This window comes from Macaca thibetana, chromosome 4 (genome assembly GCF_024542745.1).
Source record: "Macaca thibetana thibetana isolate TM-01 chromosome 4, ASM2454274v1, whole genome shotgun sequence".
NCBI classification, from domain to species: Eukaryota; Metazoa; Chordata; class Mammalia; order Primates; family Cercopithecidae; genus Macaca; species Macaca thibetana.
The window spans coordinates 157972992-157998321 of record NC_065581.1 but is presented as its reverse complement, the minus strand read 5'-3'; the positions used below and the strand labels follow the sequence as shown (position 1 = coordinate 157998321).

The 25330-nt window shown below is 37.4% G+C and overlaps 1 protein-coding gene and 1 long non-coding RNA gene across 5 annotated transcripts in view; one reads left to right on the top strand and one right to left on the bottom strand.

Annotated features, from left to right (window-relative positions):
* Positions 1-25330, bottom strand: part of WTAP (WT1 associated protein) — a 29840-nt gene that overhangs the window by 1599 nt on the left and 2911 nt on the right. For 2 of the 4 annotated variants that reach the window (XM_050789230.1, XM_050789229.1), the window contains exons 2-7: positions 19019-19056; positions 16586-16641; positions 13530-13588; positions 11883-12010; positions 6956-7134; positions 1752-1906 (exon numbers count right to left, since the gene is read on the bottom strand). In XM_050789230.1, the coding sequence (XP_050645187.1) occupies positions 1752-1906; positions 6956-7134; positions 11883-12010; positions 13530-13588; positions 16586-16641; positions 19019-19048 (607 nt within the window). In that variant the 5' untranslated portion in view covers positions 19049-19056. Of the gene's footprint in view, positions 1-1751; positions 1907-5908; positions 6737-6955; positions 7135-11882; positions 12011-13529; positions 13589-16585; positions 16642-19018; positions 19057-25330 lie in introns of those variants that run through there. The other 2 variants (XM_050789231.1, XM_050789232.1) reach the window with 1 other exon arrangement.
* LOC126953669 (uncharacterized) lies at positions 10441-17454 on the top strand. The gene is made up of 4 exons (XR_007725291.1): positions 10441-10509; positions 14026-14091; positions 15409-15559; positions 17298-17454. It is a non-coding gene; the product is annotated as an uncharacterized LOC126953669 (long non-coding RNA).

Genomic DNA, 25330 nt, shown 5'->3' with positions numbered 1-25330 from the left:
CAGGATGGTCTCGATCTCCTGACTTCGTGATCCGCCCATCTCGGCCTCCCCAAGTGCTGGGATTACAGGCTTGAGCCACTGCGCCTGGCCAACAAATACAATTCTAAAATCGCACTACATTTAACAATTTTGCTTGGAATCTTAAAATATGACTGAGTTTGTTTTGAGGGAAGTCAGATACTTAAAATAATACACAGTTGGCCCTCCACATGCACCCATGGATTCAACCAACTGTAGAAGGGAAATATTCAAGGAAGAAAAAACTGGGTCTATACTGAACATGTACAGATTTTTTTTTTCTTGTCATTATCCCCAAAACAATACAGTAAAACAACTATTTTCATAGCATTTAGATTGCATTAGGTACTGTTAAGTAATTTAGAGATGGCTCAAATGGGAAGATGTACATCGGTTTGTATGTAAATACATCATTTTATATGAGGGGCTTATCTGTGGGAGGTCCTGATACCAATCCACCATGGATACCGAGGGCAACTGTATTAAGCAACCAAGTTAGAATTGTTTTAGTTCATCTTGCCATACGCCTGATTACAGCCCCAAAGTTTGACTCACGTTTACCTATGGACCCACTATGGCCAGTCCCCATATTCCTGACCCAGTGCCTTAGTTCCATGCAGCTCTGGCCCTTAAGGACAGCGTGGTCCTCTATAACACTCCAAAGAGGCCCATGTTCTCAACCAAGGACTGTTATACATATAAGGACAAAAGTCACAGGAAATAATTCCTGAAGATTTTGAAAAGGTAGGTGGTTTAGAAGAAATTACTTGGCTACTGATCATCTTTGTAATTAACCTGAGACACTAATTTTCAATTTAAAATTTCAAAGAATCTGGATATTTTCCTTACTAATAATGCACCTTACAGAGAGGAGAGGCTGGGTGCGGTGGCTCACGCCTGTAATCCCAGCACTTTGGGAGACCGAGGCGGGCAGACCACCTGAGGTCAGGAGTTCGAGACCATCCTGGCCAACATAGTGAAACCCCATCTCTACTAAAAATACAAAAATTAGCCGGGAGCAGTGGCGGGCGCCTGTAATCCCAGCTACTTGGGAGGCTGAGGCAGGAGAATCGCTTGAACCCGGGAGGTGGAGGTAGCAGTGAGCTGAGGTCACGCCACTGCACTCCAGCCTGGGTAACACAGAGTGAGACCCTGTCTTAAAAAAAAAAACAAAAAACAAAAAAAAAACAGAGAGGAGAAACAGGAGAGATGCAGCTACACTTGCACTAAAAAGGATGGAGGCTGACAAGTTTTGTTTATCTCAGCAAATTTAAAGATTAAATCTCTTATTCACTAATAAAATCTTCACAGATACAATCAACGATATTACTTTCAGATCGCTGAAAACTGCCCATGTTTCTAAGATTCACAATTAATGAGAAATGGTTAAAGATATATCTTCCTTTCAAACACTGAATACAAATTTATCCATCTTGTTAAATAATACAACACCCTTTTATCTTTTACCAACTCCTACCCCCGACTAAAAACAAAAACTTAAGAAATTTTGAACAATAAAGAATTAGGAGGGTGGGGATAAACACAATAAAATTATATGGCTTTTTTTGCTGACTCAACTAAAAATGTTTCATTCACAATAATATACAATCACAGGCAGAGGTTAACAATGTAGAGAATCTAACCTATAATATTCATGACTGGCAGTTTTAAAAAGCCAATGCAAAGAGAACTTTTCAACAAAACACAACACAACACAACAAAAAAACCCTTACCATCCTGACTGCTTTTAAGCTCCTCACTATATTTCTTCTGTAAAGCCAACTCTGCTTCAAGTTGTGCAATACGTCCCTGGGACAGCTGCCTTCCAAGCTCTTGATTCTCCTGGATAAGCATTCGACACTTCGCCATTAACTTTTTCCCTGTTTGGCTACAAAGGAAAGAGCCATCCATCACAAAATGAAGACAAAACTCTGTCTTTGCTTACAATTATTACAGTGATAGATGTCACACATACAAACATAACTATATCACAGCAGATGCTTCCCCATAATTACCATCTTCTTTTCTGGGACACATCCATCTTCTGCATTTCAGTATTTTGCCAACACAGCAGCAAAAATAAACCCTAAACAAAAAGTGCCCAAACAGCTACACCTTGTTTCTATTATATCAATAATCAATTCTGAAATCCATCTGTTTTCATCTCAAATTATCATCTGAAATGGAAACAGAGCCAGTTTTAACACACACCTTGGCTATACCAATATTATTACACTAAGGAATCTAGTGCTTTATCAGAAAAGTTCTTGAAAAGGTACATGCAACATCAATCACAAATGCTTCTCTATGAAAATCAGTACCTACAAATAAAAATGCATGAGAGTATATTTATTCTTGCTAGAAAAAAAATTTAATAAGGATTTTCCTTAACAGGAAGTCCTCCAGCATGGGCAACATAGTGAGACCCCAACTCTACAAAAATTTTTTTTAAAAAATTAGTCAGGCACACATGCTTGTAGTGCCAGCCTCTGGAAAGGCTGAGGTGAGAGGATTGCTTAAGCCCAAGTGGTTGATGCTGTGACCATGCCACTGCATTCCAGCCTGGGAAACAGGGACCCTGTCTCAAAAAAAAGGAGGAAAGAGAGAAGTTTATGGTACATCCATCTTCCATAACTCTCAAGAATATATCTATTATATTAATTGAGGCACATTCAACAATTAAGTTTTTTTTTTAAAGACTTTATTAACAGAAAAGATCATCCTTTTGACACAAAAATAAGACCAGTGGTCACGTACCACAATTCAAACATGCAAATATCTGCCAATCTAGGAGTGTCACACTTTCCACAAATTAGTTCCAAATGCTAGTGGAACCTATGTGCACATACAGAGCAATTGCAAATATGTAATGAAAAGCTCAAATGTTTCCCAATAAAATTTTACTGCTTTTCTTTAGCCTCAGCAATAAAAGGAGAAATTATTTGCTTGTTCTTGTAATTATTTATGAAGACAAGAAGAAAAAAATGATCACTTTTAAAGGGATCTAATAATCGTGATATTTACCTTTGAGACTTGGATAAAGACAGTGTGACATTCTTGTCCTTGGGGTAAGTTCAGAATGACCTTATTGGTTAAAATGTTTTTTAAATTCTAGTCTTTCCTTCTCCTAGTGAGGCTTTCACTTGCCTGACACACTACTTCAGTATGCCTTAGAACTTTAAAAATGAGAGCATTTTGTAAATAATTGTCAGTCTTTGAAGAAGTGTTGCACGGTTCTTTCACCTACAGCATAATTTTTTTTTTTTGAGATGGGGGTCTCACTGTGTTGCCCAGACTGGAGTGCAGTGGCGTGATGTCAGCTCACTGGAGCCTTGATGTCCCCAGGCTCAGATGATCCTCCCACCTCAGCCTCAAGAGTAGCTGGGACGATAGGTGTGCACCAGCACCCCCAGCTAATTTTTGGAGTTTTAGTAGAGATGGGGTTTCACCATGTTGCCCAGGCTGGTCTCAAACTCCTAACTAAGCTCAAGTGATCTGCCTACCTCAGCCTTCCAAAGTGTTGGGATTACAGGTATGAGCCACCGTGCCTGGCCTCATGTTTTCTAACCTAATGTAATTCAAGGAAGTTTGTAATTAAGCTTTCTTCCAGAAAATATGTGAAGAGTTAAACCTGGGTTACTACTGCTCAGAGGAGCCGAAGGGTGAAAGGTCACCAGTGAGCATGTGGTAAAGGCTTTATTCTTTCATAACATTATTAGCTGGTGTTCTTGTTCGTTGCTACTGTAGCTCCAGATTTCCACCATTTCCCATAAGCACTCTCAGGCGTTAGCCTCCACTGAACATCCACTTAGAAATTAAACAGTGGGAAAATGAGAGATATGCAAGATTGTCAAAAGCGATGGAATTCCTGCCTATGCGCTCAAAACTATCTTCTTGCAAAGTATATCTATTTCATTGGTGTTTACAACTAACCTTGTTATTATATGAATTTTAAAGAGTGGAAAAAGACAACTATAAGAGACATTAATTTGTGACCTGACTTAACCCCATATAAAAATGTCACAAATTCTAATGCAAAAAAGGGGTTCGTTTAAAAAGTCATACCTTTTAATAAATAAATGTCTAAGCTAAGATAATCGTATCACATTTAAAACTAGTGATTACTGAAATAAATTTTAACAAAACCACAGTTTTGAAAAAATAATTTAATTACAAGTAATTGTTTCTGAAATAATTTTTTAAAATTACAAACAAAAAAACCCATTCCTAAAATCAATTAACCCACAAACATAATAGAAAGCACGTTGAAAGATATACCTCTAAACACTCTAAAATGTGTGCATTCTCACATGAATGAAATATTTTAACTGAACTGGACAGGTTATTTCTGAGAATCTTTCTTCCTCAAAATTAAAACAAAAAAACAGTAAAGCGAAGACACATGTGCGCACGCACACACCCCAAAGCAAAACCCATTCCACTACTGGAAATATTCCAGACAAGGGATTGCCTGAGCCATTATTTGTTTCAAATTAGTGATGTATTTATAGTACCTGATATACTCTGGCTTACAGCCAATTTTACAGAAAAAAATCAATTTATAAGTGATTTAAATAAATTATGATTCCTTAATATAATGGAAATACACTATGCAACCATTAAAAATGTAGTAGTCTAGATACACTAAAAAATGGAAAAATGCCGAAGAGACCAACTAAAAAAAAAGGTGCAACTCATCTGTGTTTATGGTATGATCACATTTGTTTAAAATAATATACATAAAATGACTGTATATGCATAGAAATTATCTTGATGATACCCAAGAAAAAGTAATAGCAGTTACTGCTCCTGGAGAACAGAATGAGGATGTCCAGGTAACATCAGAGAGTGACACTCACTTTTCATCTCCCCCTTTCTCTATAGTATTTCAATTTTATATACAAGCATGTATTATCTTATTATTAAAAGAGAAAATTTTAACAATGACAAGAAAAAAACCCATAGAACTCATGACTGTTATCTAAGTGGCAAAGAAAGATGCCTGCTAAATTTGAGTACATGTTAATAATACATTTTATGAATTACTTTTCTACTAAATTCTACTAAAAAGATACTTAGGCCATTTCTACTGTGAACTTAAAATGGCATAAAATATATACAAAAGCGTTAATGCAATCACATAAGCTAATTTCAAACAGATCCGGTTACTTACCCTCCAACCCTCACAAATAGTGAGAATTTTAGAAGCAGGTTTCTTGCTGAAAAGTCACACAAACCACTTCTTCAACCCACCCTCTGCCCCACAATCAGTTCCCTAAAGCACAAACATATATAAGATACTTACAATTGATTTGAATGATTAAGAGAGAACTTAAGTCACCCTTGTTAAAACTGCACTTAAACGTTGGGACAAGCTGGAACATTTATCTTCCACTCATCTTAGACTCCATTATCACCAAGCGAAAATTTGAATTGGTGACTTATAGAATGATCTGACGGAAAAAATTCACCTCCAGGATTGGATGGAAGCATGAAGAAAATAATGCCTCATTTATCTAAATGATTAAATGAATTTACTAGAAATGATCACTATACCTTTTTTCAATTCACAAAATGTCTTACTTAGGCCAGCCCACAGTTCCAACACATTATCTTCTGGCAGGCACCCTGTGAAGCTGTCCCGCAATTACTTTCTACTGCAGTACCCTGGGACAAAGTGTCATAAAAGTAACCAGTGTCAAGTCTCCTTGTCTTTTATGTAGGTCTTTTAAAAATGAGGCACAGCGCCTTTTCCTTCACTTTGAAGAGCACAGCAACAGTATTTCCAAAATGAATCTGCTCTCCACAGGCCCCCCCCCCAAATTAAAATGTTAGAGTACAACAAAATCATCATAATATTCTTTGAACTTAAAAAAAAAAAAACCAACTATTTCAAGGCACATTTAATTTAATATCAAGAGTGCAATACAAAAGGCCCAAATACAATGAAGGAACACATTCCCCCATTAACACCAACGACAATGCTCTTTTAAACATGTGCCTGTTGAATGGAATGGGGATTTCATAAAATTCACTAAAAAAATAATGCAGTGAGTCTCATCACAGCTAATATCCTTATACAATCTAGTTGTGAAATGAATGTTTATAATGCTTCAAACAGTTTCAACCTGAAGTTTGATACCACACCTTCACGTTTGTACAGTCCTCAGTAAGATAATCTACAGTTTTGCAACCATTCAAAGAACAAACCATTGAATAAAACCACATTGATTAAGGCTCAAGCAAGTAATATAGAGCCCCAAACTAAATGGTTAAATATATGCGCTACTTGTACGGACATCTATTATTTGATTCTCTCGTGACTATTAAAAGTTGGTTCTCAGCAAATAAACCCTTTAAAGGCAAAATTCACCTCATTTGAGTTTTGACCCAGAAGTTCAACAACAATCATGAAGTCCACAGTCTTATTGGCAAAACTGATACACAGTGTCTCTAAGTCACTATGCTCAAGGTTAAGAGCGATGCATATTCCATTTTTACATTTTACTGGAATTTTACATGTTCAATTCATGATTTAAAATCTCTAGGTTTTCATTCCTTCAAACTGTCTGAAGACACAGTGTGCCACAGACTTAAGACTTCTGTTTCTCCCTCTATTTTCTTCAAACAGAAACATTTCTCAAGTGTCTACATGTTCTAGAAGGGGAATTTTTCGGAGGTGGCCACTTCTTCGGAATAGTCCGACGCCATCAGGCCTCTGAAGCAAGGGGAAGGGGAAAAGAAAAAAGCTGAAACACAAGGTTCATCTGGTAAGTTTTACATTAACCATTACAAGCTGGACAGTGTAAGAATGTGGCTTTTTTTGGCTCAAAAAGTCTGAGTCTTGGTGTGGAAACGAGTACTTGGCTGTCCCACCACAGCTTTCTCGTAGTGGGACTGTCAGGGAAGTCTTGACTGGGGAGTATGATTTGTTTACCTATCAGGCGTAAACTTCCAGGCACTCAGTTCATTTTGGGCTTGTTCCAGTTTGTCTTTAGTCTGTTCCAGTTCACCTTTCATTTTTAGGAAAAACAAGTTGATCGCTGGGTCTACCATTGTTGATCTCAGTTGGGCAACGCTCGGCTGCTGGACTTGCTTGAGGTACTGGATTTGAGTCTGTGCAAAGCAAAAGAAACAATTACGAACAAATCAAAGGAAACATACATAAGAAGGTGGGGGAAAACTCCCTCCATTCACTTGATTTACCAACTCTTTCATTAAGTCCTCCCCTCTTTCATCCTGAAATTCTCTAGAAAAATCTTAAAACTTTCTCGAAAAAGTACAGATTAAAAACTATTTGATGAATATGCTAATTACCCCAATCTGATCACTACACATTATATGTATTGAAACATCACTAGTAGTCCTTGAATGTGTACAAAAATTATTTGTCAATTAAAAAATAACTAAGGTTATTCATTTAGGAATTGAGGCCATTTGATTACGTCTCCAAATCTGGATCTTAAAGGGGCTACATACATTTTACTTTACAATCCAAAATTACCAAAAAAACAAACAAAAATCAACATTATATTTACTAAAAATGCTGACAACCCACTGGAAAAAAGCAAAGTTTAAAATATTAATTACCTAAGAGTTAATGAAGTCTTTTGGTTTGCTTATTTTAATTTTTTGCCTATGGAAATTATTCTATGTAAAGTCCCCTAAAAATACATCAGGTGAAAGATTATAACTTAAAATACACATTTGCATTTCTAAAGGAAAAAATATACAGTACACATAGCTACAACAGTTGCCGTTACAACTTTATTAAAGCAAAACTATAGGACCTTAAGCCAAAATTAAGTATAATTCATATTTTTTCTCCCTCTGAATAGATTTGAATCATAGAATTGTAAAGCTGGAAAGTAACTAACCTAACCCAAACTGCTTATTTTGAGATTAAATAACCCAACTGTTTAGTTCAGTGCCATAGCTGGGACAAGAACTCTAGTTCTCCAGCCTTCTGATTCCCAGTCTAGAGCTTTTTCCATCACACCGGAACCCTTCTACTTACATATGAAACCTTCAATTTCGACTTCAGTTGTACTATTTACTAGAACACTAAAAATACATTTCTAAAATATGAAATATAGTTATTAGCATTAAATTCATCATTTTCTTCATACTCAAAAGTAGATCCGGCCCAAGATCTAACTCCATACTAAGGCTTAAACAGAATTACAGTTGAAATTTTCTAATATAAATTTAGTAAAGGAACAAATATACTAAGTAGTTTGGGAATATATTTGTTCCATTGAGCAAAAATCTACTACAACTGCATAGTCAATGTGAAACCAGCTGCTAAGATAACTTAAGAGAGCAAGAATAAACCATGACTTACAGTGCACTCCACGTACTGACAGGACTGATTAAAACAGTCTACAACACTGACTGAGACTCAGTTACTATTTAGCTTTACAAAGACCCAATAGTCAACACTTTCAATCATGAAAAGAGAGGTGAATCTGACTAGAATAAATTCCATGTTCTACAGAAGAGAACACTGAGTAAAGTATTTTCAAAGTTAGTTTTATTCCTAAATCTATTTTGCGTTGGCTGGCAAAAGACTAAATGAAAAATAGAAATACCACTGAGGTGAACAAAAATGATAGATTTTACTTACCAACAAAATAGAATATAGTTAAGAACACAGTATATAGTTAAGACTATAGTAACTATGTGGCTAACTTATGCCTTACACTGAAAACTGACTACTGATGTACTTGGCAAAGACTGCACATAGACAATCAAATAGATGATTTAGTATGCTGGACAAACAAAAGATCTACAAAAACAAATTGACTCCTGAGGATGTATTTTATTTTTTCTAAGCTTAGCTTAATTTGAAACACCAAGAGTAAAAGCAGCAGCTCTGTTTTAAAGGATAAGTACCTAATACAAACCTTTCCACTATTTTTCACTCGCAAGAGGGTAAGAAACCCTCCTTCTCAGGGCCAATCCTTTCAACCATTTGCTTAACCTATTCCCTCCTACCTCCTATAGTACACAACTCCCATTCTTTCTACTCTTTAAATTCAGTTTCTCTCACTTCCCACTTGACAGTTCCTCTAGAGCAGGGGTATCCAATCTTTTGGCATCCTTGGCCAACAACCTCTTAACTGCCAAATCTAACGAACAATTTTAAATTCGTATTGTACAGAACTTTATGTACGCCTTTGTTTTAATCACTTTATATTTTGGGGAAGGAGGAGGGAATGCTGGATTTCCTCAGTTTTCCTAACACCACACACTACTCTTCTTTTAAAATTTGATCTTTGTAGGCTCTATCCTAGTGCACTGTTACTCAAACGAGACAAGCCTGAAGCTGTGATTCCTCCCTAGATTTTTTTCATTCCTTCCACAACAGCATCCAAACTAAACAATTCCTATTGACTGTGCCTCCAAAACACCTACTCTGTCCTGTCTGCTATTACCAGTGGCTTAATTTATTTCATCTGGACTATTTTAATAGCCTCACAATTGGTTTTCTTGCTTAAAGTCCTGTTCCACTCAAATCCATCTTTCATACTCAAGCCAGAGTGATCTACCTAAAATGTGAATCTAAATCTGACCCTCACATACATCTCTTGCTCAAAAATTCTTCAGTGGCCCCCTCTCTTCTAGAATACCCAAGATTCCAGGCCTGATCTCATGTTTTTTCACTCTCACCTGAAACTTCATCCTCATCTGCCATATATAATCTTGCCCTTTCCTTGTGATTTTGCTCCTGCTGCCCTGCCCTGTCTGCAAAACCTCACTTGTATTATAACTGGAAGAATAGGAAGTTGTTCAGCTGGCCTGTGCAGGTGACAGCTGTTTAAAGAAAAAAAAAAAAAAAAAAAAAAAAAAAAACCTGGAAAAGGTTAGGTTCCATTATAGTTGAAATAACCTTAAAATCCAGGTCGGTCGGGCGCGGTGGCTCAAGCCTGTAATCCCAGCACTTTGGGAGGCCGAGACGGGCGGATCACGAGGTCAGGAGATCGAGACCATCCTGGCTAACACAGTGAAACCCCGTCTCTACTAAAAAATACAAAAAACTAGCCGGGCGAGGTGGCGGGCGCCTGTAGTCCCAGCTGCTCGGGAGGCTGAGACAAGAGAATGGCGTGAACCCGGGAGGTGGAGCTTGCAGTAAGCTGAGATCCAGCCACTGCACTCCAGCCTGGGCGACAGAGCGAGACTCTGTCTCAAAACAAAACAAAACAAAACAAAACAAACAAAAAAAAAATTCCAGGTCAAGCAGACAAGAGTGATGAGGTATCAACAAAGGCCCTGACCAGGCATAATATGATCAAAACCGCCAGTGTATATAGGACAGATGGAGAATCAGAGGTGCATGAATAGCACACACATTGTGATGTGCACACATCAACTATGATGTCAAGAGTAGGAATCTGGAATAGAAAAGGAAAAAGACATTCCGATCCTATGAGATATTACCATCAACACCATCTATTCACAATCTATCTCCCAAGTGCTAGCAGTCTAAAGGTAAGATCCATTTTTCGTGAAAAGGGAAATTTGTTAAAAAACATTCATAAGTAACTGGAGAAAAAAGTATCAGTGGTGTGAGAATTACAACAAAACTGACAGAAACAAAAGAACAAAATGCGGTGAGAAGGTAGAGAAAATGATAATGGGCCAGGTGTGATGGCTCACACCTATAATCCCAACAGTTTTGGGAGGCCAAGGAGTAAGGATTGCCAAAGGCCAGGAGTTCAACCTGGGCAACATAGGGAAGACCCCATCTCTACAAAAATTAAAAAATTAGCTAGGCTTGGTGGCACGTGACTATAGTCCCAGTTACTCAGGAAGCTGAAGTGAGCTATGATTATACCACTGCACTTCAGCATGGATAAGAGGCCCTGTCTCAAGAAAAGGGGGAAATAACAACAAACTAAAACAACAACAACAAAAACAAAAACAAACAAAAAAAAAAAAAAAAGGAAAGAAAATGATAAAAGCCAGCCTTTAGCAAAGCAAAATGTAAAGAAGTCATTTAGTAAAAAGTGAAAGAGTAAATAGGTACTTTTGTGGAAATTTAAACAATCTCTGTACAGGAAGTAAAAGGACTGTGACTGAGCCTTAGGGAACACTCTATTGGTAAAACAAACAGGAAAAGGACTGTGCCCATAGATTTTTGGTGTCTCCAGTGATCAGAATACTACCTTAGAAGATTTTAATAACACATTAGAAGACTTCAATATGTATCAAATGAATGGAGAGTACCCAAAGAATTGAAGAAACATTCAGATTTTAAAATCAGAAACGAGGATACAGCTGCCTCTAATTATTTTGTATAATTACACTGTAAGATTGAGTCTAAACTACCAGAGCTGGATGATCAATTATGTCACTAGATTTCAGATCTACATAGACATAGTAAATACTACACAGTACACATCAAAGTTCTAACAATTAAAAAGGACACGTTGAAGAAGTTGCTGGCACTAGGAAAAACAGTTCTATACATAGAGGGGACAAGAGAGCAGAGGTAAAGTCATCAGATGGCTTTCCTAACCAGTGAAAGTAAAGCAATAAGGAGCAAATGCTCTTTTATTGATTATACCCTCAGACACCAAGATATCTGAAAAATGTCTGGAATTGATGAACTAATATTCACAATGCATGAAAATTTCAAAACACAACTTAAAACTATTGCCTTCTTGGCCAAAAAAAAAATTTGTTTAAATGAAGAGACATTATCAAAATTTTTCACCTGGTATACTTAAAGCTCTAAGTGTACATACCTATAAAAAAAAACCTCTTATATTTAGTATTAGGTGTTTAAAATTAACAAGCAATAAGGCAGACTAAAAACCAATTCCTCAACTAAAGACATTTATATAACTTGAAATACTTACAGTACACTCTTGCATCTCTTGTTCCTTGGTTGCTAGTCGCATTACAAGGATGTTTTCCCTGCGTGCAGACTCCTGCTGTTGTTGCTTTAGTTTTTCTTCAGACTCTCTTAGGCCAGTTACATCATTAGCTGATGATTTAAAAAATAATTATAAATATAATTTTAAGATCAAGTTCAAATACTTCTGTCAAGAACAATTAAAAACTAGGGTCAAAAAATTAATCAAGTCTTTAATTTCCATCCTAACTACTTTTATAACAAGCAAATTATTTCCTGGTCATGACAGCTCATTTAGAAGGCAAGGTGTCATAGTGCTCCATAACTACCAACTGAATTATGTTTTCATAGTTTCATCTATTCCCAACAGAAGACAGGAAACATTTGTGTTTTACAGTATGCACAAAATCCTGATGAGTATGTTTTAACCTATTTAATATAAAAATGCTGTCTGGGCACAGTGGCTCACGCCCGTAATCCCAGCACTTTGGGAGGCGAGGCGGGTAGATCACCTGAGGCCAGGAGTTTGAGACCAGCCTGACCAACATGGTGAAACACCATCTCTACTAAAAATACAAAATTAGCCGGTCGTGGTGGTGCATGTCTGTAATCCCAGCCACTTGGGAGGCTGGGGCAGGCGAATGACTTGAATCTGGGAGGTGGAGGTTGCACTAAGTCCAAATTGTGCCACTGCATTCCAGTCTGGGCGACGGTGCGAGATTGTCTCAGATAAACAAACAAATAAATAATATGATAGTAACTGCTGGACAATTTGTATTTTAAACTTTGAGGCAGGATCTTATTCTGTTACCCAGACAGGAGTCCAGTGGCACAATCAGGGCTCACTGTAGCCTTGACCTCTCAGGCTCAAGTGATCCTCCTGACTCATTTTTTTTTTTTGGTAGAGACAAGGTCTCCCTATGCTGCCTATGCTGGTCTCAAACTCCTGGGCTCAAGTATCTTCCCACCTTGGCCTCTCAAAGCGCTGGGATTATAGGTGTGAGCCACTGTGCCCAGCCTTAATCGTTCATAATGTTCATGATTTCTTTGGATAACACAGTCACGTAAAATTAGAATTTCAGGGTATTAACCCTTCTGAAGTTAGAAAACAATATATATTGGTTTTTATACTCAACAAATAGTATGTGGTTTAAACAGTAAAAACTGAGACTAAAATGGCTTAAAATGATAAACTTTGTTATTTTCAGATTTAAAAAATCTGTAATTATATATTACATATAATTAAGTTATACATATTAATTTAACCTGTCATAAATCTGTTACTAGTTGCTTCTATTTATTTCTCTTCTAGACTAGTAACTCACGCTTCAAGTCAAATTCCTATGTAGAAGGGGTTAGGGACAGGTAAGAAAAGTTTCAAGTAGTTCTGAGTTACTGTATCTATACTCAGAACCTTGCATATAATTTTGCTAAGTCACGCCATTACATGAGTATTACATGTCTGTTTTCTCCAATGACTATGTCTCATTCACCTTTATATTTTCTTGCACCCAAAAGTGCCTCTGTATAGTTCTTATAATAAAACACCAGAAAAATTACATTTGCTTTAATAAAACCAATTACCCTTTTGATTGTAACAACGATCAAAAGGAGATTATTCAGTCTTTAAGAAGCTAAAACTCAAACTTACAGTTAAGATCTGTGTACTTGCCCTCCAAAGCTTGTACATATGCTTCATATTGTTTCCATCTAATAAAAAAAATCCATACATTAGTTGTTATAATAAAATAGCTTTTATTAAATAAACTAGAAGATATCTATAAACTCACAGATTTTAGTAATACTGAGCATTCTGCTGGATGATTTTTCATTTTAAATCCTTTTCTTAGACAGAGTCTCGCTCTGTCTCCCAGGCTGGAGTGCAGTGGCACAAACAGGGTCTGGGCTCAAGCGATATCCCTGCCTCAGCTTCCTGTAGAGCTGGGACCAAAGGCACATGGCTAATTTTTTGTAGAGAGGGGGTCTCACTGTTGCCCAGGCTGGTCTTGAACTCCTGGGCTCAAATGATCCTCACACCTTGGCCTCCCAAACTGCTGAAATTACAGGCCTTAGTCACCACATCCTGGCCCAAATCTAGTTTAACTGATAATAAAGTAGTCCACTCATTATTCCTTCCCATTTTACAGGAAACAGGTAAAAGGAGATATATAGAGAAGGTGTTTTCTGCTGAGAACATGCCAAGCGTGCTCTGGGTGAGATCAAACTCCAGATTTGGTTTGATACTTTGGTATCACTGGTGATGTTCAGGATAATCCTGGATTATAGAAAAAAAAATCCTACTGCTACTTTCATATGTTGTCCCCTTAGAACAAAAGGCATATTAGAAATGTGCCTAATTATGTAGAATTGAAGGTTTTTTGGCTCTTTTGTGAAAATACCATGTGACTCTTCTCAAGGTAATATCCATTTCTGCCTGTAAACACAGGGGGAGAATACAACATTTTTCAAGACTGTAATTTAACAATCACATCTAACTGGCAGAAACCTGCATGCCACACGCTATCGGAATACAAGGGCACCGTTTTTCTTCATTATACTTCTCTACCCTGAATATATACACTGCTAAGTCCTCTTAGCAATAAAGATTTTTCCTAATTAGGCAGTTCCTAATGGAAAGTACCCTGCCCTGAATGTCGGTTCTCCTGCATACTTAAGAGCCATGTTTTCAAGCTGCTCTTCAGGTACAGTTAATTAAAATTTGGCTTTAGAAAACCATTTTATAATCTTAAAAACAGGCTTGCCATGAGTTAATAATGTTACAACATAATGAACAAAAAGGCTCACGCCTGTAATCCCAACAGGGGATTTTTTGGGAGGCCAAGGCGGGCGGATCATGAGGTCAAGAAATCGAGACCATCCTGGCCAACACAGTGAAATTCCGTCTCTACTGAAAATACAAAAAAATTAGCAGGGCATGGTGGCGCATGCCTGGAGTCCCAGCTACTTGGGAGGCTGAGGCAGGAGAATCACTTGACTGGAGGCGGCAGTTGCAGTGAACTGTGATTGCACCATTGCATTCCAGCCTGGCGACAGAGCGAGACTCTGTCTCAAAAAAAGAAAAACCTTCTTAATACCAAACTAATCCACTTTCTATATAAACACTACTGTTAAGCTAAGGTCATGCTTTGTTTTTATGGCACTTACAACCTAGGACACGTACAGTTTACCAAATATTTGGGGATGTATAAGAGAAAGGTCTCAGTGGAGACTATAAAAGAACAATTTATTTTAGAAGAACAGAAAAATATAAAAACTGAAGCAAGAACATGTATATCACAAGGACAGAAGGTATAGACTAGTTAAATAAGTAGCAGCTGGTTTAAAATCACCAAGGAAATTAAAGAGAAAAAAATCCACCTAAAAGTCTTACATGAGAATTCCCTAAGGAAAGATGTTAAACTGACTGCAAGGTAATAACACTGCATATAATTTAGAAACCTTAAAGGTATCTTAAAATACAACATTTCTATGATTCTTTATTAAGATTACTGACTTTTCCCCTCCTACAGTTAAATCAAGAAAATTACTGCAAAGACTAACCAGAGCAATTATGTAAGAAGGCATAAAAAGAAGTGTACAATGCCAGAGGTAGGGGAAAAAAAAAATCATGGCCGGGCATGGTGGCCCATGCCTGTAATTCCAGCACTTCAGGAGGCCAAGGTGAGAAAATCACTTCAGGCCAGGCGTTCAAGACTAGCCTGAGCAACACCTCACCTCTATTATAATTTATATGTACATTATATATATGTATATATGTTGTTTTAACATATGTTGTTGTTGTTTTAATAGTTAAACAAAAAACCCAGCATTGAGTAGTAGTGTATCTTAAGTATCTACTTCAGCGTAAGACAGAGTGTTTTAGAATACCAACAATTTAAATTTTATGTGCAAGAAGACAAAGGTATGCAATGGAAACTGTCCTATGTATGAGATTATGGCCAAAAAAAAAAAAAAAAAAAAAAAGATAAAGTGTTCATAATACAGTAGCTGTGCAAAGGTCAAAGTAGGAAATTGTCACACTGTAGGAAACAACAAAATCTGTTACCCTATCTCACAAAACATCTTTTCTCTCCCCGGCTTTCAGCTTGTTAAAATACTCATTTTATTTTTATCTAAAAGTTATCAAAGCTATAAAACATAGAACATCCTACTTCCTGATTTCTTACACAATCTATAAAGATTATATGCTGTACCTGACAATCTGCTTTTGTAAGACATTTATAAGATAACCACAGAAATTCAGAACTGGAAGTCACCTTTAAAAATAACTTAACCCAACCCCTTCAACTTACAGATGAGAAAATGAAGAGTATGAAGTTAAATGAGCTGGTCACACTAATAAGAAAAAGTAACCTCACTTCATTAGTAAATTATGTATTTCTTCCACAAATATAAGTTTATCTTTTAGGATTACTTTTTTTTTCAAACGTTAAACACGAAAAGAAAAACTACACAAAACAAGCCATATATTTGTTAAACTTATAGCTTCCTAGTAGTTCTCTAAAGTGTTACGTTTTCCTCAGTGTTAATATAAGAAATAGGTCATAGTATGTTCAAAAAGTACATTAAATTATTTGAGGATGTAACAACATTAAAAACAGTATCTGGCACAAAGACAATTACAGTGTAGAGGCATAATACAATGTTCTATACAAAGATGTTATTTTTGAACAAATAACATTTTACCTTAGAATTAACTCATCTCTTGCCATAACTTTGAAGTCTGTTTCACTCAGTCGAACCTATAAAGAGAATTACAATATGAATTGAGTGATCTTCCTGGAGACAAAAAGCTCTATGAGACCTATGAAACATCTCCTGAGTGTGAGATTTAAACAGCTCAGTACATACTTATCACTAAAAAAAGATTATTTGATTACAAAAGTTTTTTTTTTTTTTTAAGGTAAACTATTTGTTATCTTAACAATGGGCATCATCATTAGGAATATGCACATTAAAATCCTAGGTATCACCACACACTGATTAGAATGGCTAAAATAAAAATTAGCGGCAACACCAAATGCTGGTGAGGATTCAGAGAAATTGAAGTTTCCTACACTGCAGGTGAGAATGTAAAATGGTCTCAAAAAGATATACACTACATGATGTCGTTTATATAAACACTCTGAAATAACAATTATAGAAATAGAGATAAACTAGTGGTTGCCAGGGGTCAGGCATGGGGAGGGAGGGGGTAGATGTGGCTACAAAAGAATAACTCAATGAAGTTTTATGCTAATAGTTCAGATATGTATCTCGATTAATGATGGTTACACAAAGCTAGACATGATAAAATTGCATATAGCTCTTCCCCACTTCCCCCACAAACAGTACAAGTATAACGTGAAATGTGCATAAGCTCTGTGGATTGTACCAATGTCAATTCCCTGATTTTCAGTTATTAGAGATGTCTGCTAGTCATGCAAGATGTTAACAATGAAGGAGGCTCAGTGAAAGCTGCACAGAACCTCTCTGGACATTTATTTGCAACTTCCTGTGAATCTATAATTATTTGGAAATAAAAAGTTGAAACAAGGCCATAAGCTGACATGCTTCAAAAATTAAGAAACAGTATATTCACTATACCAAATAAAGGCTGTAAAGGTGAGATACCTCTCCTACTTCAGTATAAAATTAAGGCTTTGGTGGGCATTGTGGCTCATGCCTCCTGCACTTTGGGAGACTGAGGCAGGAGGATATCTTGAAACTCAGGAGTTCAAGATCACCCTGGGTAACATGGCAAAACTCCATCTCTACCAAAAAATACAAAAATTAGTCAGGCGTAGCAGCACACCTGTAGTCTGAGCTACTTTGGGGGGGCAGAGGTGGGAGGATTGCATAAGCTGGGGTATGAGGCCACAATGAGCCAAGATTGTACGACTGTACTCCAGCATGTGCGACAGAGTGAGACCCTGTCTCAGAAAATAAAAAATAAAAAGAAAATAAAGGCTTTATTAGTACTTCCTTATTTTATTAGTATTTTCCTTATTTCACTTAATTTTTTTTCCTTAAAAATGTTTCAAATTGTAATACTAACCAGTAAAATAGTATTACCATAAAATAGAATGGGGGAGACTATCGTAGTGTAATATATTAAAAGGCTGCCAAAGGCAGCTCACGCTTATTATTCCAGCACTTTGGAAAGCAGAGGCAGGTGGCTATCTCTTGAACCCAGGAGTTCGAGACCAGCCTGGGCAACATGGCAAAACCCCATCTCTACAAGAAACACAAAAATTAGCTGGGTGTGGTGGCACGTACTTGTAGTCCCCAGATACTCAGGAGGCTGAGGTGGGATGATCACTTGAGCCCAGGAGGCGGAGACTGCAGTGAGCTGAGACTGCACCACTGCACTCCAGCCTGGGCAACAGAGCAAGACCCTGTTCCAAGGGAGGAAAATCAAAGGCTACCAGAGGGAACACTTAGTAATTCTCAGATTATGAAAGTATAGTACAATCCTTTACTCATTTTATGAGTAATTTCACTCCACAACAGGAAACTTCTGTAGTATCTATTCACTTAAATATTCAGTTTAGTTAAGCACATGCCCTGCTTTCCCAATTGAATCACAAATTCCTCCTAGAGACTATGTTGCTCTTTTATAACGTCCACTGTGTGTGTATGTAAGAGTAAACTCGAGGTAGGAATGCACAGCAGGGAGAGATTGAGACTAGACAACAAAATTTCAGAGAAAAAAGTAGAATTTGAAAACTAGCTATAACCATTTTTTAAAAATAAAGTAGTTTTTAATTTTAATCAAAGGGATTTACACTAGGAAAAGAATAATATACTCATGATTTCCATTTTTGACGTTATTTGTATATATGTAGCTGGAAATATTCACATAATGAACGTTAAGAGTAGACCATGGGAATATTATTATAACTAAAGTTTTCCAAAATCTGAAAATATTCTAAAAATATACTGGATATTAGATACAATATCTAGCACATTGTACAACTCCAATGCTATTATTGTTATAAAGGCAAAGAAATGAGAAATAAGCAAACAATGATAATCCTTCAAGTCTATTTTTTTTAAAAAAGTGCTTACAACTGCTTAAAAAAACAAAACAGAACCCAAAACAAAACAAAACAAAAAACCCAAAACCAAAACCCATACCTTCTTGGGAAGAGGTTCTTCGTTGGTCATCTTGAATCCTAAAAAAAAAGTTGAGGAAAACAAGTTCAATTGATTTTCTTCCAGTGAAAGTAGGAACAAAAAATACTGACTCTTTCAAATCAATTAGTGAACTAAATTACTGTCGAGTAATTACAATTTAAATAATTTAAAAATAGTTTTAGATTTACAAAAAGTGGCAAAGATATTACAGAGTTCCTATATACTCTACACCCAGATCTTCCTCTGTTAACATCTTCCATTATTATAGTTATTGGGTAGTTTTTACAAATTCCCTCATAAAAAAGCTGATCAGCCATTCAAATCATTTGATGTCGCCATAAAGGGTCAAGAGAAATATAATTTCTCATCACACTATTACAATCCCCCTATGAAAGTCTCGTCACAGACGTGATACTGACCTCAAGTAGTATCCTAGCCATGTTGCTAAAGGGCTATTAAAGGGTAATACCAGCTTAAGTCTTCCTTTTATAGCATTAGGTTGTTAAAGCAAGGCAGTACCTACCACAGTCATAATTTACTACTGCCCAATAGTTTTTTTTTATATATATTATATATTTTTATTTTTTTGAGACACAGTCTCACTGTGTCGCCCAGGATGAAGTGCAGTGGTGCTATCTCGGCTCACTGCAACCTCCGCCTCCTGGGTTCAAGCAATTCTCTTGCCTCGGCCCCGCAAGTAGCTGGGACTACAGGTGCGAGCCACCATACCTGGCTAGTTTTTGTATTTTTAGTAGAGATGGGGTTTCACCCTGTTGGTTAGGCTGGTCTCGAACTTCTGACCTTGCGATCTGCCGGCCTTGGCCTCCCAAAGTGTTAGGATTACAGGCATGAGCCACCACGCCCGGCCTATATTTTGAAATATATGTATATACTGGGTGTGATGGCTCACGCCTGTAATCCCAGCATTTTGGGAGGCTGGTGGATCACTTGAGGTCAGAGGTTCAAGACAAGCCTGGCCAACATGGTGAAACCCGGTCTCTACTAAAAACAAAAAAATTAGCTGGGAGTAGTGGCACACGCCTATAATCCCAGCTACTAGGGAGACTGAGGCAGGAGAATTGCCCGAACCCGGGAGGTGGAGGTTGCAGTGAGCCGAGATGGCACGCCACTGCATTCCAGCCTGGGCAACAGAGACTCCATCTCAAACAAACAACAAAAATTCACATACACAGGTATGTCACACCTTAATAAAAATATTCCTACAGTATTTAATTTTATGCCAAATATTTTGCATCTCAAAATTAGCTTCTTTATTATACAAAATTCACTTAACCCCATTTCAAAGATAGGTTAATGAATTCAAGTAGAGAACACTTTATTATGCTATTTTTTAGAATGAATGCTAATAGCAGCTATTATTCATTAAACTCTACAAATCCACACAATAAAAAAAGACAAAGAAAAGATGTGTAATAAACGTACCTTAAGCATCACATTAAAATACAAGGTCGGAAAAAAGAAGCATACAACATGAAGCGCTAACCTGACAAACATAAAATCTTTATATAAAAATTCTATGAGGATTAAAAAATTGAATCAGGTTCTGAGTACCAGTGATCTTTTGAAAAAGCATCTAAATTGCAACCGGCATATTAATAATTTATACAAATTAAGAAATTAGTTCTTACACTAGTTATTCTCATTCTTTCTTTCTTAAGAGATAGGGACCCACCAGAGTGCCCAGGATAGTCTTGAACTCTTAAGTCATCTTCTCACCTCAGGCTCCCAAGTAGCTAAGACTATACATGCAAGGATCATGCCCAGCCCTAGTTATTATTTCTAATAGCACAGTCACGAATGTTCCTTTACAGTATTTATGGTTTATTTTACTTACCCATACTTACTATAAATTCTAAACTACTAGAACTTTGACCAAAAGCTTGGTATGTTAAACTGAATTTTTTTTTTTTTTCCTGAGATGGAGTCTCACTCTGTTGCCAGGCTGGAGTGCTGTGGCGCCATCTCGAAAGCTACTTGAGGCTGGTGTGGTGGCTAACACCTGTAATCCCAACATTTTGGGAGGCTGGGGCAGGAGAGCTGCTTGAGCCTAGGAGTTTGAAACGAGCCTGGGCAATGTGGTAAGACCCTGTCTCTCATTAAAACAAACAAAACACACACACACCAAAACTACTTGATTTCTCCCACTTGATTTTGAGATTCCTCAAAAGGAGATAACCTTCCAACAGCATTTTTTATACTATGTACAATCTCAACTCTACTTTATAAATGAAACATTCTAAACATACTGTTATTAAATCCTGGTTTTCAGATTAAGTAAATTGTGTTGAAGAAAGCAGAATTCAGAGGAAAAAATCATAAATTGATCTAGGTTACTGGCTTGCTTCTTTCTCTCTTTTAATCTTTTTTTTTTTGGAGATGGAGTTTCACTCTTGTTGCCCAGGCTGGAGTGCAATGGCGCAATCTTGGCTCACTGCAACCTCCACCTCCTGGGTTCAAGTGATTCTCCTGCCTCAGCCTCCCGAGTAGCTGGGATCACAGGCATGCGCCACCACGCGCGGCTAATTTTTTGTATTTTTAGTAGAGACAGGGTTTCTCCATGTTGGTCCTGAAATCCCGACCTCAGGTGATCTGCCCACCTCGGCCTCCCAAAGTGCTGGGACTACAGGCGTGAGCCACTGTGCCAGGCTTTTTTTTTTTGACAGTCTTGCTCTGTCACCCAGACCAGAGTTCAGTGGTGCGATCATGGCTCACTGCAATCTTGACCTCCCAGGCTCAAGTGATCCTCCCAGCCTCAGTTTCCTGAGTACCTGGGACTACAGGCATGTGCCACCACACTCAGCTAATTTTTGTACTTTTTGGTAGAGACGGGATTTCACCATGCTGCCCAGGCTGGTATCGAACTCCTGGGCTCAAGCAATCCAACTGCCTCTGCCTTCCAAAGTGCTGGCATTACAGGTGTGAGCCACTGCACCCTGCCTTCCCTCTTTAATCTTTCTCAAGGGATATAGTAAACCGATAAAAACCTCAGTATATTATTTGTTTCTGAGCTAAATGTATACAGTCTGTTTCACTGAGCAAGTCACTCTGTCCTATGAAGACATAAACCGTACTATGAATAAAATGTATATTTTTTTCTTTAAATTGGTTCCTGCCTACTTTATGACCCTTGTTGCCCAGTTTTTAATCTCTGCTGCTATTATAGAAAGCTGCTTTGTAACTACTTTAACCTGGTGGCAGTCATTTTAATCATTTGAGAAACCATCACCATATTTAACTCCACATGTCTAACTACTTCTATTTTAGCATGACACGTGCATCCACTCCATTAGACTGAGAAGTCTTAGAACTCAGATATCAAAAATGGCATTTCCTTGTAATTTTTCTAGAGCGAAATATTAATTTTACACACACACACACATACATACACACCCACCCACCCACCGGAGTCTTTGTTGCCCAGGCTGGAGTGCAATGGTGCGATCTCGGCTCACTGCAACCTCCGCAGTCTGGGTTCAAGCGATTTTCCTGCCTCAGCCTCCTGAGTAGCTGAGATTACAGGGGCCCACCACCACTTTCAGCTAATTTTTGTATTTTTAGTTTCACCATGTTGACCCGACTGGTCTCGAACTCCTGACCTCAGGTGATCGCCTGCCTTGGCCTCCCAAAGTGTTGGGATTACAGGCGTGAGCCACCATGCCCGGCCAATATTTTTAATTTAAAAAATCTTAAAAGACAATTTTAGCTATTTTAGCTGTACATATTTAACCAGTATATCAGTATCTGTATCTATGTATATGCAAACACAAAATTTTGAGAACCAACCAGGAACTTCATATAACAGGTACTGTGGTAAGAGAGTGACAGTTTGAAAACAGCTGTATTTATCACTAAGGCTAGGTGGTATACCTTTTATCTAGTTACTTGGTATCCTACCTACTCAGTATGTACAATTTTAGTTGTAATACTAAAGTATCATTGATGTTATTCAATATAAATTCCAGTTTATGAAAGTTATTATAGTTGGCCCTTGAACAACCCAGGTTTTAGCTGTATGGGTCCACTTATATGTGGATCTTTTTCAATCAAACTCAGATAAAAAATACAGTACGCGGATCAAAAATACAGCATTCATGGCATGCGAAACCTGAGTATGCAAAGGGCAGACTTTTCATACACCAGGGTTCAAATTCCTTTGCCAGGATTTTGGCAAGGATTGTCTGCGTATGTTTCTACAACCTGATACTTCCCGGATCCCACTACCTTCCGGCTCCCAGCATCATGAAGTTACTTGCTTACTCTCTTCTTAAAGTTTACTTGCTTCTTCATAAAGTTTACTTGCTTACCCTCTTCTTAAAGACAGGTATCCATATTCTTATTCCATTAAAATAAAATTAACTGTAAGCTTAGTTAGCAACGAGATGATAATCTGTTTTTAAATGGCATTAAAAGGACTGAGAAACATATGAAGACAGTTCTGATAACCTTGGTATTCTAAAACAGGGTGTCAACTTTGCAAATACAAAAGTAGCAAAATCTCTGCACCTCAGTTTCCCCACCTCAAAGAGAATTACTGCAACCAGGGTCCAAATACTGTGCTATTTCTGAAGACAGACATTAATCTTTAGCATGGTAACTGGAACAAAATGGGCATTTAATTATTAGTTTCCTTCTCCCCATCAAAAACACAGACTCAGTGTTTCTTGAAACACCTGAAAAGATAATTCACAGGTTGCAGATAATAGTCATACTGTCATCCTGACTGTTTCTAACACTTACTGCAGAATTCTTGGCATCTCCAATATTTAGAATTCTAAACAGAAGTTACTTAAATTTTCTTTTTCTCTCTCTTTCTTTGAGACAGTGTCTCACTCTGTCGCCCAGGCTGGAGTGCAGTGTGACTCGATTATGGGTCATGCAGCCTCTATCTCTTGGGCTCAACTGATTCTCTTGCCTCAGCCTCCTGTGTAGCTGGGATCACAGGTGTGCACCACCATGCCCAGTTAATTTTTTTTTCTTGTTAGTAGAGATGAGGTCTTGCTATGTTGCCCAGGCTGGTCTTGAACTCCTGGGCTCAAGTGATCCTCCTGTTTGGACCTCCAAAAGTGCTGGAATTACAGTTGTGAGCCACCATGCCCAGCCTACAGTTATTGAAATTTCTTTTTTTTTTTTTTGTTTTGAGACGGAGTCTCTCTCTGTTGCCCAGGATGGAGTGCAGGGGTATGACCTTGGCTCACTGCAACCTCCGCCTCCTGGGTTCAAGCGACTCTACTGCCTCAGCCTCCTGTGGAGCTGGGACTACAGGCACGCGCCACCACGCCCAGCTAATTTTTTTTTTTTTTTAAGTAGAGACATTATTTCACTATGTTGGCCAGGCTGGTCTCGAACTTGACATTGGCTTATATTCTTTTTAAAAAGTTTGATGTTGAGTAGATTTTAATTAAATGGAGATTTTTACTGAAATTTTCTCTAAAAATAAAATTCTGTATTTGTAATGTAAGTCAGGAGTAAATACAGGTTTTGGATAAATGTGTATGCTTCCTAAGTCAATTCTCAGAGTCATTTTTAAGATCACTCCAGCTGTTTGGGGTATCCAACTTGGGAAATTCAGAGCCTCGGCATTTAGAAAGAAAATCCTTTCTCAACTTTAATCTGATGAAAAGTAAATCGTTCCTTGAAAGTCCATGATATGTCACAAAGTTAAATGCACCATCTGGCAAAATCAAATTAGAACAGGTTCAAAATTTACAACTATCTAACAACATTCAACTATTTGGTCAAAACAGAACCTAATTGGCAATTTTGACTTTCACACCACAAGAATGTACTGAGAAGTTTGGTATTCCCCAGGGCAATTTTTTTTTTTTTTTTTTTTTTTTTTTTTTTTTAGCACAAATGACAAAAACAATTACCATTTAAAGTCAATTCTAGATTCATAAAGACAATGAATATTCCAGGTTTTCAGAACAATCTACTGTCACATCAGAAAAACAGAATGACCATAACATCATTTGGAGTCAATTAAAATTGAATCCTGAAGGAAAATAATAAAATATGCTCAGTTCTTATGAGTCACACATTGAATAACAGCACTTTTCAAAGTCAAAGTTAGTTCCCATTTTCCAGGATGAAAATGACTGTGAGTCATTAGGTGATTAGCTATTAGGTGATTAAAACAACTATTAATAAATTGGGGTAAGGGTCTCAAATTTGGTGCCACCCAAAAAGGTGGTAACATGATTGACTAGTTTTATAACACGAAAACGTTTCAGTTATTTATGTAGATAATTCAGAGATAATATATCTCAGAATATCAGGACAACCATCTACTCT